The sequence below is a fragment of the Neoarius graeffei genome, chromosome 20 (genome assembly GCF_027579695.1).
Source record: "Neoarius graeffei isolate fNeoGra1 chromosome 20, fNeoGra1.pri, whole genome shotgun sequence".
Lineage (NCBI taxonomy): Eukaryota > Metazoa > Chordata > Actinopteri > Siluriformes > Ariidae > Neoarius > Neoarius graeffei.
In genome coordinates, this window is record NC_083588.1 from 16,321,236 (window position 1) to 16,335,539 (window position 14,304).

Genomic DNA, 14,304 nt, shown 5'->3' on the forward strand with positions numbered 1-14,304 from the left:
CATCATTACATTCCGTTTTTATTTACAATTTGTACTTTGTCTCAACTTTTTTGGAATCGGGGTTGTATAATGAAAGCTAATCCATTTCGATGCTGTGGATGAACAGCCGTCCTTGGAGGCCAAAAATATTGGATTTCTTAGTCTAATAGAGCACTGCCTCATTGCTTTCTAAACCCAGACAAATTAAGAAGAAATTTCTCTTGCGTTACACATTGATCTTCACATCAGTTTTGTCCTATTGAACATTTTTAAAATGAAATTTTACTGACGGGGGAATATATATCGCTCAACTTCTAACCCAAATGATCCAATACTTGCACTTTTATGTGAGAGGAATGAGGAAAAGAACATGAAGACGAGAGAGAAAGTGAAAGCATTTTCTGAATATAGGAGTGTATTGCTGCCAGATTTTGGTTGAGCTGTAGCTATACTCCAGAGGTTTCCAGTAAAATGCTTGCACATGGAAAATAAGGAGTTTCTTATTGCGAAGCTGGGTTTCAATTTGAGTAACATGCAGCCCAACCACAGTTTGTAGCATGTGCAGCTTAAAAACCAGACAGACAAACACCAGGAGACGGTGGGACTGAAAGGGGGCAGAAAAACAAACAAAAACAAAACCTAAATCAGACCTGAACTGTTTTCTCTCTGAATCACCACTTTCCTTTCGGTGAAACCTTTAGGGGGATGTGTGGGGGTAGAAAGTGTAGAGGAAGAAAATGAGCACAGGAATGAAAGGAGTACACGCTGTTGGAAAGCACTGTAAGGGAACACTTTAGGAAAAGCCTCAGCTTGCCTATTTACCAGCTCACGGGACGTCCCTTTCACATACGCACCCCAGGGACCAATCAAAATCCTGTCTTGGGCAGGGGTCCGCCTCTATCGCCTTGAAACAGGGTTTTCACAGGTCAGGTCAATCAAATACAGCCCACATCTCGGTTATGCATGCATACCGTAAGCAATGAGTCACTGCAGTTCAGTAAGCTGGGTCGCTGCCATTTTCTCGCTTTCTGGAACCAAACAGAAAGTCACCCACAAACCAAGAGAATATCTCCATACATGCACCTCCCAAACACAGGAAGCAGCTAAGCACGACTCGCGTCTTTTTGCGCTCCTTCCTTCGTCTGAAAAGCTACAGCAAAGCAAACCAGTATATTCATAAGCAGCCACATGCACGCGTAGGCAGACTCCAAACAAGTAAACAGGATGAAAGCGCCAAGATACACAATATGGAAAGCATATTTGGATTATTTGCAGAAACATTAACTGTGGATATAAGATACAGCTGAGTAATTACTGCAAACTCGACCGCATGTTTGCCAGAGCAATGCCTGGGATTTGTTGGTCTGCACAAAGAGCCATGTAGGAAGTTTCAATATCAAATACTGTAGTTTATACGATCTGAAAGTGTGTCCAGCTGATATTTCATTTTCATGACGCCCAGAAGAGATACGAATGTACAGAATTCTCTCACGTTACAATGTATATGCAGGTTAACACTGGTACAGTTTGCTCATTTTAATTCATTCATCCATCCATCCATCAACCAGAGAAAGAAAAAATAAAATAAAATCTACTGCCCATTGGGTTTCCCAAAGAGGGGAAAAACCCTTTAATGTAATACACAACAACTGGTTCATACATTTCTTGAAGGTGCAAAGCACATCAAAGCTGTGGTTCACGCTACATGAATCCCAAAACCTGCTGCTACAGCGTCTGGTTCTGGGAAGGAACTATTTTTCACTAGCCGTATCGATTATCTTGAACAGATGGTAGACATTATTTCCAGAAACAGGAATATGAAAGGATGTGGAAAGAGTGACCAAGCTGCACAAAAAAAAAAACCCTTTAAAAGGTGCTGACTGCAAAGTCATCGGAAATTTTCGAGAATGTTTTTATTGTGAATGGCATTTTCCTATGTCTCGCAAGAACAATATATGGACAAGATGTGATCACTTTGATGTGGTTTTCCTACCTGTTGAAGTAAACAGCATGGCCCTACGGAAATAGCCGAACGCAAGGAGCTTTAACTAATTAGTATAACTCGAACTGCATCACACCAAGATGGCGACGTGCAGAAAACATCATGCCGAATAAAACTTGAGATTATGCCAGCAGATCACATTACCAGAGACTCATTGTTTTGCAGGTCAAGGTGCCCACAGGGCCCCTCCTGGGAAAAAACAGGGGCCCATTTCTACAATGGGGGGCCCAGTGATTATCCTTCAGTTGAAGCGAACCTCGTGAGCGAAGCGAGCCCAATGAACAGCTGGGGCAGCCCAGGGGCTGTTTTTTTCTTCTCAATTCTGTTTTTTTTTTTGGTATTAGAAGCCGTATGAAGCAATGTAGATGACAAAAATCAATGCTTCAACCAAATATATTGAGATATTGTTTAATCAGTGGCAATATTTTGGAATTCAACCACAGGCCACTATAGATCACATCTATATTATCTCCTCCTTGTAAATTATAGCACAAGAATGGGTTTGTAGTAGTAGGAGTAGTAGTAGTAGTGGTTGCTGTAAATCTAGTATGACTAATTACCTTGGGTATCAGGGGTATCAGTTTTTTCAGGTGAATGTATTCTCTTTCTGCCGAAGAATGACAAAATAGATGTATTTTTCTTTTTTTCTTATCCATATTTTCTTGTCTCTTTCGAATATTCGTACATAGACCGTAAGACGCCACCTAGCGAAAGACTTGGAACAGGTTTTACTAGCTTGGGACGCTACAAACGGGGCGGCGTAAATACACGAACAGGTCCGACGTATATTCAATATGGCAGCGGTCAAAACAAATTCATCCGATGCTGAAATCTGTTGAATATCCAGATAATTATGTTGGAAGTTGCATATTTGTGCAAGATTTTCGACACTGAGACCATGAAGTCAAGTAATACGCCACGAAACGCTCCAAATAGGGTATAAAATGCTCGCGTCCATATTGGCCCCTGCCCCTCTCGACAACGCGTTCATTATTCGAAATAGTGCGTCTTAGACGTGGGCATGCCAACAATCCGAGTCTCTGCATTACATCCAAAAGCTGAAACATGCAGGCATCACAGAACCATATAATTTACCCATTTATTTATTCTGCCCACACACTCGCTCACTGTCATACGTTCACTGCTTCAGATTGGGTTAAATGCAGAGGAGGAATTTCACTGTGCTTGAGTGGATGTGTGACAAAAATAAAAGGCTGCTGCTTCTTAGTTTACCCACAAGTGTATTTATTTATTCTGCCCACGCACGCACGCACGCACACACACTGTGTTCACTGCTTCAAATTGGGTTAAAAGCAAAGGAGGAATTTCACTGTGCTTGAGTGGACATGTGACAAAAATAAAGGCTGCTTCTTCTTAGTTTACCCACAAAATCTATTTATTCCACTTACTGTACAGCAAACCAGCTATTGGATTTGGGACACTACGACATTCTGAACCATTTAGTATTTGGGATTTCTAAATACACCAGAGATGCTAAAAACTTAGAAAAGTGCAGCTGCCAACCAATATTCTGAGGCAGGCTTCTGGCCGGAATGTCATGGGAAAGTCCTGATAAAGAAAAATACCTCATGCCAAATGTATGCTCAAATGTGGACTTCTAATAGTAATAAACAAACCAGGGCCTAGATCTAGCATATTTAATTATGTGTAGCCTAGTCTACATCATCAGTGCATAAACCTGCTGCTAGTCAATAGATCACGTCCAAAGTTCACATCCAGATATGCATTTTCACGTTTACAGAGCTTTCATGCTAACCTGATATAAAAATGTTCTCCACACGCACAGGAATGCTTCATCATCCAGTCCTCCTGTTTAACTGCAGCTCGCCATTTTTCTCATCTTTCTGCGTTCACTGGGAGGCAGTGAAAAGTGAAACCAGGCTTATCTCCACGTCTGTTATTACATCCAAAAGCACTACAGGTCTCTAGCATTGTTCTTTTAGATGCAACTTCTACAAGTTCATCTGTAGATGTACGGAATTAGGCTTACAATCACTTGCGGTCACTTGTGCTGGTCGCTGTCGAACACAAAGCTTGGCCGGATAAACAAATCCGAAGTTATGATGACATCACGTGAAACGTCCCTGTAAACACCATACTCGCTACTGTGGAGTCGAGCCCATGAATTCAAAGGTTAAGACAGCTGAGCGCTAGCTAGAATGATTTAGTTATCTGTCCAGAAGAGTGACGCCATCTAACCTTGCTAGGCAGGTTTTCTTTTTCTGTTCCACTGGCAGGAGAGCAGAGTCCACCATGTTTGCCCACACCTACTTATTTTGGTTAAAAGTAGATTAAACACGCCCCACGGTAGTCACGTGATCTTGCAGCTTGCTTGCTTCAGTAATTTTTGGAATCGTACAACGTGGGACGCATTTTGTCTAGGCAAAACAGTGACACACAGGGTACACTGTGTGTGCAGCATCGCAACGTCTTGAAACTCCAACAGCTATAGACATAGAACATTTTGTCCAAAATTCAACTTTGCAGTCAGCACCCTTTAACCTTTTTCCACCAGAGGTATTACCGGAAGAGGATACAGACATTTTTGCTACAAAGTCACCCCCACTGGAGGTTCTTTTTCCCTTGCGTTTTCTTTTTAGCATAGTTACACTGAATAGAAAACTAAACTTTCATGCAAGCAGAACATGAACACAAACAGCACAATGGAGTTTTCACCTGCTGCTTGGCTAACTGATCAATTTATGATTTATCGACCCCTGGGAGCGCATGTTCCTAACTTGACTTTCAAAATGATGGGCGAGTGTACTGGACAGGCTGCTGACCTGGGTGTGACTGGCTGGGGAAGGACTGCACAGTAGGGCTGGTTGAGGAAGGCAGTACAACAGGAAGGCTCCCACCAGGCAGAGGTTGTCCTCTCTTCAGTAGCTGCTTGTGTTCGTGCTGGCGGAAACGTGGTGGCACCTCTCGAGGTGGGTAGCGCTGTACTGCCGACTGCTGCTGCTGGGTGCTGGAGGACACACGCTTGCCATTGGCACCACTGCTGCTGGTTGAGGGCACAGAGGGGTTGGTAGCGCTGGGGTTGGCAGGGGGAAGAGGAGCAGGGCTGGGCTTGGCAGAGTCTGGCACTATGAAAAAGATATGAAAGGATAGTGGTGTTCAGTTAAAAGTAAAGGCAAGGCAAGGCAAGTTTATTTATATAGCACATTTCATACACAATGGCAGTTCAATGTGCTTTACAGAAGCAAAAACAGAAACAGTAAACAATAGAGAAATAAAATTACATAAAATAATTGTATTTTTAATCTAAAACAATTAATTAAAAGAATTAAAAGAATTAAAAGAAAATAATAAGAATTAAACAATAGTAGAAATAAAATAATAAAATGCCAAAAAGAAAAAAGGAGAAAAAGAAAAAGAAACCAGTGGAATAAAATAGAATAAAATTAAAGTAAATTTAAAACATACAGAGAAAGTAAAGATTATAAAAAATGTAAAAAATATTAATTATTTAACAGAAAGCATCTGAGAACAGCTTGGTCTTTAACCTAGATTTGAAGCTGCCAACAGCATGAGCATTTTTAATGTCCTCTGGGAGTTGGTTCCATAGATGTACTGCATAGTAGCTAAAAGCTGCTTCACTACACTTTGTTTTAACAACTGGTTTTAATAGTAAATTTTTCTGTTGTGATCTGGTAGATCTGATTGGGTTAGGCCGCTGCAACATATCAGAGAGGTAATTGGGCCCTGTACCATTTAGAGATTTATACACCAGCAGCAATGCTTTAAAGTCAATTCTGTAGCTTACTGGAAGCCAGTGAAGGGACCTTAGAATTGGAGTAATGTGCTCTGTTCTTTTTGTTCGTGTGAGAACCCTAGCCGCTGCATTTTGAACCAGCTGAAGTCGTTTGATGGTCTTTTTTGGCAGGCCTGTGAAAAGGCCATTGCAGTAATCAACCCTACTAGAGATGAAGGCATGTATTAGTTTTTCCAGATCATTTTTTGACATAAGTCCTCTTAGTTTGGAAATGTTTTTTAGGTGATAAAATGCCGTTTTAGTGATTGCTTTCATGTGACTGTCAAAGTTTAGCTCGCTGTCAATGAAAACACCAAGATTTTTAACCATTTCTTTAGTTTTAATCCCTTTTGTGTCAAGAATAGTGGTAATCCTGAGTCTTTCATCTTTTTTTCCAAATAGAATTACTTCTGTTTTATCTGTGTTCAACTGGAGAAAATTTTGAGACATCCAGCTATTGATTTGATTGATGCACTGGTAGAGACATTCAAAGCACAAAGCAGTCAAGCACTGGTAGAGACGGAGGAGATAGACGTGGCTGGTGTTCACTTCTAACTTGGTTTTGGTGCTGCTATAGGGAATCCTACAGAAACCTCAGCAGACACCCATTTAATCAAGGTCACAACCCAAAAGCTACTTAAACACCTTCGTTCTACCAACTACGCAAGTATTGCACACAGGTGAAGCTGTACTTTATCTTCAGGCTTCGGGGTGCTTGGTCTCAAATCACTGTGCCTAAAGAGTAACAAACATCAAATTGCTTCATTTAAACCAAAACCAGCTGATTTGCTCATTCAAATGTCATTTATTTTCAGCAAAATCAACTTTATTGAAGGTATCCATGTTTTTTTTTTTCCAGTCTTGGCTCTCAAAAGAAAAGAATCTGTGCCCATTAGAGGAAGACTTGACTGGGAGTAGAACGTAAATTTAAGAGGAAAAAAAACCCACCCCACACAACAGAGAACTAATTGACAGTAAGACTGGCATTTCCATCAATGAGTTTGTGAAAAGCCAAATGGGGACTGCCATGATACGTTTCTACTTTCTGCATTTTCTAAGTGGACAGCGCAATGGGACTTGGGGGGGGGGGGGTATTAGAGATAGACTGCCTTTCAGATTTTTCAATTTTAGGGTCATAAAAAGAATTTTCCCCGACACCCAATTATTTTTGTTCAGTGGACTAAAAGCTACCGAATTCTCCGCTATTTTTTCTTGCTTCACCATGACCCAATTCAAGATACTACTACATGCATCACGTGGTGGGCTTTCCTTGTTTGCACAAGGCATTGTGGGATACAAATTTGAAACAGGAGAGAAAATGAAGGACGTGAGTGTGCGAATGAAACGTGAAAGACCGACTACAGTAACGGAAAGCGAGAAGAAAAGACGTGGTGATCTATGTGAAGGAAAGGAAACGCAGGACCGAACTAATAAAATATCGGTGGTCAGCGAGCACCTCGGTCTGATCAGCTGTTCGTTTCGCGACAGAATGATGGAACTGTCAGTGCACGGTCAAAGGTAAACCCGCGCATGTGCACACGGACTTCCTCCGTCTGCTTGACTGTGCCATTTCATGCACATTATTTGCTAGGGAATCCCCTCAAATTAAATAACTTCCCAGCTACAGAATGGCCTGATATTTTGAGAGATATTACACAAAAACATATCACAATCAGGCTTTTGTCTAAACCGGGGAACAGGGGCGCTGCGCCCCCTTACCGAAATGCCGATTGAACCCCAAGTCACACTTAAGGCCAATTTATGCTGACAACGCAGTCCTCGCAGATGGTGTCGCAGATGGCGTCTGCATAGCCCCCCCCTTCGCAGACGCTCTGCGCGCACCTCTCAAAAATTGTGACCACCGCAGAAGCCTCACAGACAAGAGGGCTCTGATTGGTCCACTCTACATCCGCTGTACACGCACGTCCACTTCCCTACTTTCCCGGTTTGTTTTTTCTTCACTACCGCCATTTTTAAAAACACGAGCGAAGATGGAGCAGCACGAAGAGCGGTTGATCGAGGAAGTACGTACATCTATACGACTCCAGTTCTAGTCATTATAAGTAACCGGAGGATAAACACTCCACTAACCACACCCACCAACTACTCCTAGCGATTTCGCGCCCCCTTGCGTTGTGGCGGTGAATAACATCGCGCACGCCTATTACTCCCCGCTCAACGATAAATTACAACTGTCTGCGAAAAGCTATCTGCGAAAGCCTTGTCGCAAAAGCATGCAGAGGCCCTTAGGCCATGCACTTATATGCTACTGTACAACATGCAATCTTTCTCAAAACGATCTTTTCTCCGTGAAAACTTCCCAGCAACACCAAGTGACAATGTGTCTGATCATCAAATACGTTATAATTACTCCAAAAATATTCCAATCATAGTAGATACACCGCCAGACGGTGCAAAAACAATCCGAATTGGCGTTTTCCAGACTGAGGCGCCATGTTGTTTAGTTGTTTACTTGTCGCGGCTGCTCTCGCGAGATTTGACATGGGTTACATACAAGGTCAGCTGACTGGTAGAGCGAGATTTCTCGAGACTGAATGACCTTTCACCCACCGGCGCGGGAGCTTTTGACAGAAGTAGTTCGCGAGTTGTGTTTGTTGACACTTGGGCATTTAAAGAGGTCATCCCGCGGCACGAAGCGGAAGAAAGCCAAAGACTGTCCGGGGCAGAAGAATATTACTTCTTTTTCGATGTTGACAGACAATTTGTGACAATTTCCCCCTCAGATAGCCTCAGAATGTCCCATTGTAGCCTCAATTTTGGGCAGACAACCGGCACCATTCCCCCCGCTTCGCTCCCTCGCCATGGTGAGCGCCCTCATACTAAATTTTTCTAGAAAAAAAACGACAATGACCAAATTTCAGACGGAAAGGCCGTTTCTCTTTAAAACTGTGGTGCATGAAAATCTCAGATCATCATCAGTTTATGAAATACTCAAACCAGCCCGTGTTACCAACAACTACGCTATTGTTAAAGTCCCTGGGGTTGCTTCCAAGTTGTGTAGTGGAAAAAAATAAAATAAAACCTTCACCCGATCATATCTGGAGATTGTGAATGGGCTGTGCTGTCAGAGTGGGAAGGATGGTATACTCTCTCTACCTCGTTACCCACAGATACACTAGCTGTGACACTAGCTCATGTATGCAAAATAGGACAGACACGCTTTAGTCAAAGTGCGTTATGTTGCATTGTGATGCTGCATGAGCAGAAGTTCGAAAAGGTTGGTTTCACATGCCGGGGAGGAAGCACACGATGACTCCACGCTCCCTGGTTAGCACATGCTGCATGATAAGAGGAAATTCTATATTCTCACCCACTAGCTCAAGTCCTTAAGATCACGTTTTTCTGATGTAAACATTAACTAAAGCTCATGACTTGTAGTGCAGTGCTTGAAATCATGCAGATAACGTCACATGATCGGGTAACTGCAATGATCAAATGTAATCGTTCCTATTAAAGTGGCAAGTATATCAGGCATGAGAGTTTTGCTATCTTGAATATTCTGGTACAAAATATTGGCAGGGCGGCACGGTGGTGTAGTGGTTAGCGCTGTCGCCTCACAGCAAGAAGGTCTGGGTTCGAGCCCCGGGGCCGGCGAGGGCCTTTCTGTGTGGAGTTTGCATGTTCTCCCCGTGTCCGCGTGGGTTTCCTCCGGGTGCTCCGGTTTCCCCCACAGTCCAAAGGCATGCAGGTTAGGTTAACTGGTGACTCTAAATTGACCGTAGGTGTGAATGTGAAGATGTGTGGATGGTTGTCTGTGTCTATGTGTCAGCCCTGTGATGACCTGGCGACTTGTCCAGGGTGTACCCCGCCTTTCGCCCGTAGTCAGCTGGGATAGGCTCCAGCTTGCCGGCGACCCTGTAGAACAGGATAAAGCGGCTACAGATAATGAGATAATGAATTCTTGAGATGCCATCATGAGATTTCCTTTTAATATTCGTTATGGGCTCAGCCTTCTCTTTTTGCCTTGTACGAATTTGTGAAAAACAATACGGAAATGGCCTGTAGTACACTACTGCTACTTTTCACACTCTACACAGAAGATCCACAGCGCAGGGCTCCCGCTGGCGCTCGTCACACTAGTCATTGACGAACATAATCCATTAGTGACAAATCCCTCTGTTTGCTGAAATCCAACCCCAGTGAAGAGACTTCTCCAGAGTGTAAAAACAATGAGCATGTGCTTGTGAGCAATAAAAATCGACGACGCATAATGACCAAAAGGGCGGCAGGCTTTCGACCACTCACAGTGCGTCTTAATCAGCCTGGTGTGGTGGTGTAATGATCTCTGCGTGAACCAAACAATGGTGCGGTCTAAGCTAATGGAGTTTTTTGGGCGAGCTTCTTCATGCACTGAAGATGAGTTAAGGGTCGAAAAAGCCACGGGGGAGACGCACTCAGAGCCTCAACAGTCCCTGAGCACATTGGACAGTGTCGGTAATACAGGGGTCGATTTAAAAAAAAAAACCCGCCAAAGTGAAAGTGCTGTCAGCCAGCAAGCGACTGAAGGGAGCTGTGTTTTGGGCAGTGTGGCGTGTTGAGTCACCGCGGCTAATGCTGTGGCATTGTTCGGCCCCATCACTCAGGCTATAAACCCCAGGTATTTTTGCCTTAAAAAAGTAAGAGATTAATAGAAAACAACTGACTTGGATGTCATCTGGGATTTTGAATGTTGTAATATAATAATGCAGCTTAGAACTGGTGTCTTTGTGCTCCTAAAGGAGAGAGATGTGAGTGAGAAATGATATTTTTATTAAACTGATGATTCATTTTACTAGTGATATTAAAGTCACTTGACACGCGCGTCAGTTCCCTGAGACTTTACGGGTGCTGACGATGATAATAATAAGGAGACAGAAACTGAAGTGAACTACATAAATTTAAAAAGAGCAGTGCAGAAATCACTAATAAAGATGACATAACCTTTGACTGTGCGCGGGTGATAATATCTTGTAAAGTTAGATACAACCTCTCCAACCTATCTATGCCAATCGCCCTTAAAAATCTAAGCTCCAGGAAAACCGGACTGAGCCCCTGGTCTTTTAGCTGCTGACGCGTGATGAAAAACGGCAGGTCATTCTGTGTTCGCTTCATAAATCGACGGGAAAATCGGATTCCTTCACTGTTGGTCGTTTCAAGATTCTCCTGGACTCTGTTCAGCTGTAAATCAAGTTGTGTGTTGAAGGAAAGGCTAAAGGGAGTCCTAATACCTCTTGAATAATTCCCTGCTAAAATAACCTTCGGTAAGCTCAAACTAAAAAGAGGTTTATTTTAGTCTGATGGTGCACAGGGCGCCCAAAATCATGTCTCTCTTATTCGAGGCTGGAGTGGAGCCTAAATTTTATACGTAATGGAGAAGACTAGCTGCATCTGTACAAATATTTGAATTGGTTGGTATAAACCTGCATCAAGTCCACTTTGATAAGTCAGTAACTAAGATAAAGTACAGACTAAGAAAAAGTGAATACTTAGTGGTGCTTGAAAGTTTGTGAACCCTTTAGAATTTTCTATATTTCTGCATAAATATGATCTAAAACATCATCAGATTTTCACACAAGTCCTAAAAGTAGATAAAGAGAACCCAGTTAAACAAATGAGACAAAAATATTATACTTAGTCATTTATTTATTGAGGAAAATGATCCAATATTACATATCTGTGAGTGGCAAAAGGATGTGAACCTTTGCTTTCAGTATCTAGTGTGACCCCCTTGTGCAGCAATAACTGCAACTAAACATTTCCAGTAACTGTTGATCAGTCCTGCACACCGGCTTGGAGGAATTTTAGCCCGTTCCTCTGTACAGAACAGCTTCAACTCTGGGATGTTGGTGGGTTTCCTCACATGAACTGCTCGCTTCAGGTCCTTCCACAACATTTCGATTGGATTAAGGTCAGGACTTTGACTTGGCCATTCCAAAACATTAACTTTATTCTTCTTTAACCATTCTTTGGTAGAACGACTTGTGTGCTTAGGGTCGTTGTCTTGCTGCATGACCCACCTTCTCTTGAGATTCAGTTCATGGACAGATGTCTGACATTTTCCTTTAGAATTCGCTGGTATAATTCAGAATTAATTGTTCCATCAATGATGGCAAGCCGTCCTGGCCCAGATGCAGCAAAATAGGCCCAAACCCTGATACTACCACCACCATGTTTCACAGATGGGATAAGGTTCTTATGCTGGAATGCAGTGTTTTCCGTTCTCCAAACATAACGCTTCTCATTTCAACCAAAAAGTTCTATTTTGGTTTCATCCATCCACAAAACATTTTTCCAATAGCCTTCTGGCTTGCCACATGATCTTTAGCAAACTGCAGTTGAGCAGCAGTGTTCTTTTTGGAGAGCAGTGGCTTTCTCCTTGCAACCCTGCCAGGCACACCATTGTTGTTCAGTGTTCTCCTGATGGTGGACTCATGAACATTAGCCAATGTGAGAGAGGCCTTCAGTTGCTTAGAAGTTACCCTGGGGTCCTTTGTGACCTCGGCAACTATTACACGCCTTGCTCTTGGAGTGATCTTTGTTAGTCGACCACTCCTGGGGAGGGTAACAATGGTCTTGAATTTCCTCCATTTGTGCACAATCTGTCTGACTGTGGATTGGTGGAGTCCAAACTCTTTAGAGATGGTTTTGTAACCTTTTCCAGCCTGATGAGCATCAACAACGCTTTTTCTGAGGTCCTCAGAAATCTCCTTTTTTCGTGCCATGATACACTTCCACAAACGTGTTGTGAAGCTCAGACTTTGATAGATCCCTGTTCTTTAAATAAAACGGGGTGCCCACTCGATTGTTATCCCATTGTTTGCAAACACCTGACTTTAATTTCACCTTCAAATTAACTGCTAATCTGAGAGGTTCACATACTTTTGCCACTCACAGATATGTAATATTGGATCATTCTCCTCAATAAATAAATGACCAAGTATAATATTTTTGTCTCATTTATTTCACTGGGTTTTATTTATATACTTTTAGGACTTTTGTGAAAATCTGATGTTTTAGGTCACATTTATGCAGAAATGTAGAAAATTCTAAAGGGTTCACAAACTTTCAAGCACCACTGTATTTGACTTTTTTTTCCTTGAAAAGTGTTAAATATTTTTCAGAATCAAGAGGGAACCCTGTAGCAAAGCCAACCAAAGGCAGTTACCGTAAACCGCTGTACATGTGCATGCCAGTTTCTATAACTGCTGGCTTGACAGTGGTCTGAAACGCAAGTTTAAAATTAACACCTGTGTGATACATTTAAATGTAACTCACATTCGTATCTAAACTAACGTGACCAGACGTCCCGGTTTGACCGGGACAGTCCCGATTTTGAGTTGCGCGTCCCCAGTCCTGACAAAGGTCCGTTGGGACGCTGAAATGTCCCGGTTTAAGGCCAATTTATGCTGACAACCCAGTCCTCGCAGATAGCGTCGCAGATAGCGTCTGCGTAGCCCCCCCACCTTCGCAGACGCTCTGCGCGCACCTCCCAGCCTCGCAGACAGCGTCGCAGACAAGAGAGCTCTGATTGGTCCACTCTACATCCGCTGTACACGCACTTCCACTTCCCTACTTTCCCGGTTTGGTTTGTTTTCACGACCGCCATTTTTAAAAACACGAGCGAAGATGGAGCAGCACGAAGAGCGGTTGATCGAGGAAGTGAGGAAGTACGTACATCTATACGACTCCAGTTCTAGTCATTATCAGTAACCGGAGGATAAACACTCCACTAACCACACCCACCAACTACTCCTAGCGATTTCGCGATTTCGTATCCCCTTGTGTTGTGGCGGTGAATAGCATCGCGCACGCTTATTACTCCCCGCTCAACGATAAATTACAACTGTCTGCGAAAACCTTGTCGCAAGAGCATGCAGAGGCCCTTACACCAAACACTAACAAACTGTCCCGGTTACAGTGATCATACATAGCCGACGAGATGTCAATAAAGCTTCTAGCAATTCAGCATCAATAAGCGTGTGTGCGCAGTCAACCTTACAGTGTATCTATTTGTACAGTGTTGCAGTATAGAGGCCGCGTTATAACGTTTTTTTGCGCTAGCGGCTGCGTGACAATGCCGCACGGATGAGCGCTGGGTGGAGATGTTCGCGTACTTCAAGAGTAGGGAGATTCCTTACAGCAATGTCAGCCAGCTTTGCCAGTTTGCCATGTGCCTACCTGGCACCAATGCTCCAGCTGAGCGAATATTTTCACTCATGAGCAACACCTGGACTGACGAGAGGAATCGCATGACCGCGCCTACTCTCGAAGCCTTGCTCATTACCCGGGCCAATTTCGACGATACTTGATCGCAGTTTCCCAGCAGGCTCTCGGGCAATAAAGCGCTACTGGAGCAACTTCACTCATCATGTAAATATATGCAATAAAATGGCATCTTCTTTAGGGTGGGTGGGTTGTGTTTCTGAAACATTTTTGTTGTCTTTCATCTGTCTTTAATCTGTATCACAGATTGTCTTGACTTGTTTGATGCTGTTGTCAACTCAGGGCTCACGTTTTCAAAATAGTTAATAGCTGACACTGGTTAAGA

General features: G+C 43.0%; 1 protein-coding gene across 3 annotated transcripts in view; it reads right to left on the reverse strand.

Annotated features, from left to right (window-relative positions):
* tnrc6c1 (trinucleotide repeat containing adaptor 6C1) overlaps positions 1-14,304 on the reverse strand; it is a 212,556-nt gene that overhangs the window by 70,347 nt on the left and 127,905 nt on the right. For all 3 annotated transcript variants that reach the window (XM_060901343.1, XM_060901342.1, XM_060901341.1), the window contains exon 4: positions 4,786-5,088. In XM_060901343.1, coding sequence (XP_060757326.1) covers positions 4,786-5,088 — 303 coding nt within the window. The remainder of the gene's footprint in view (positions 1-4,785; positions 5,089-14,304) is intronic.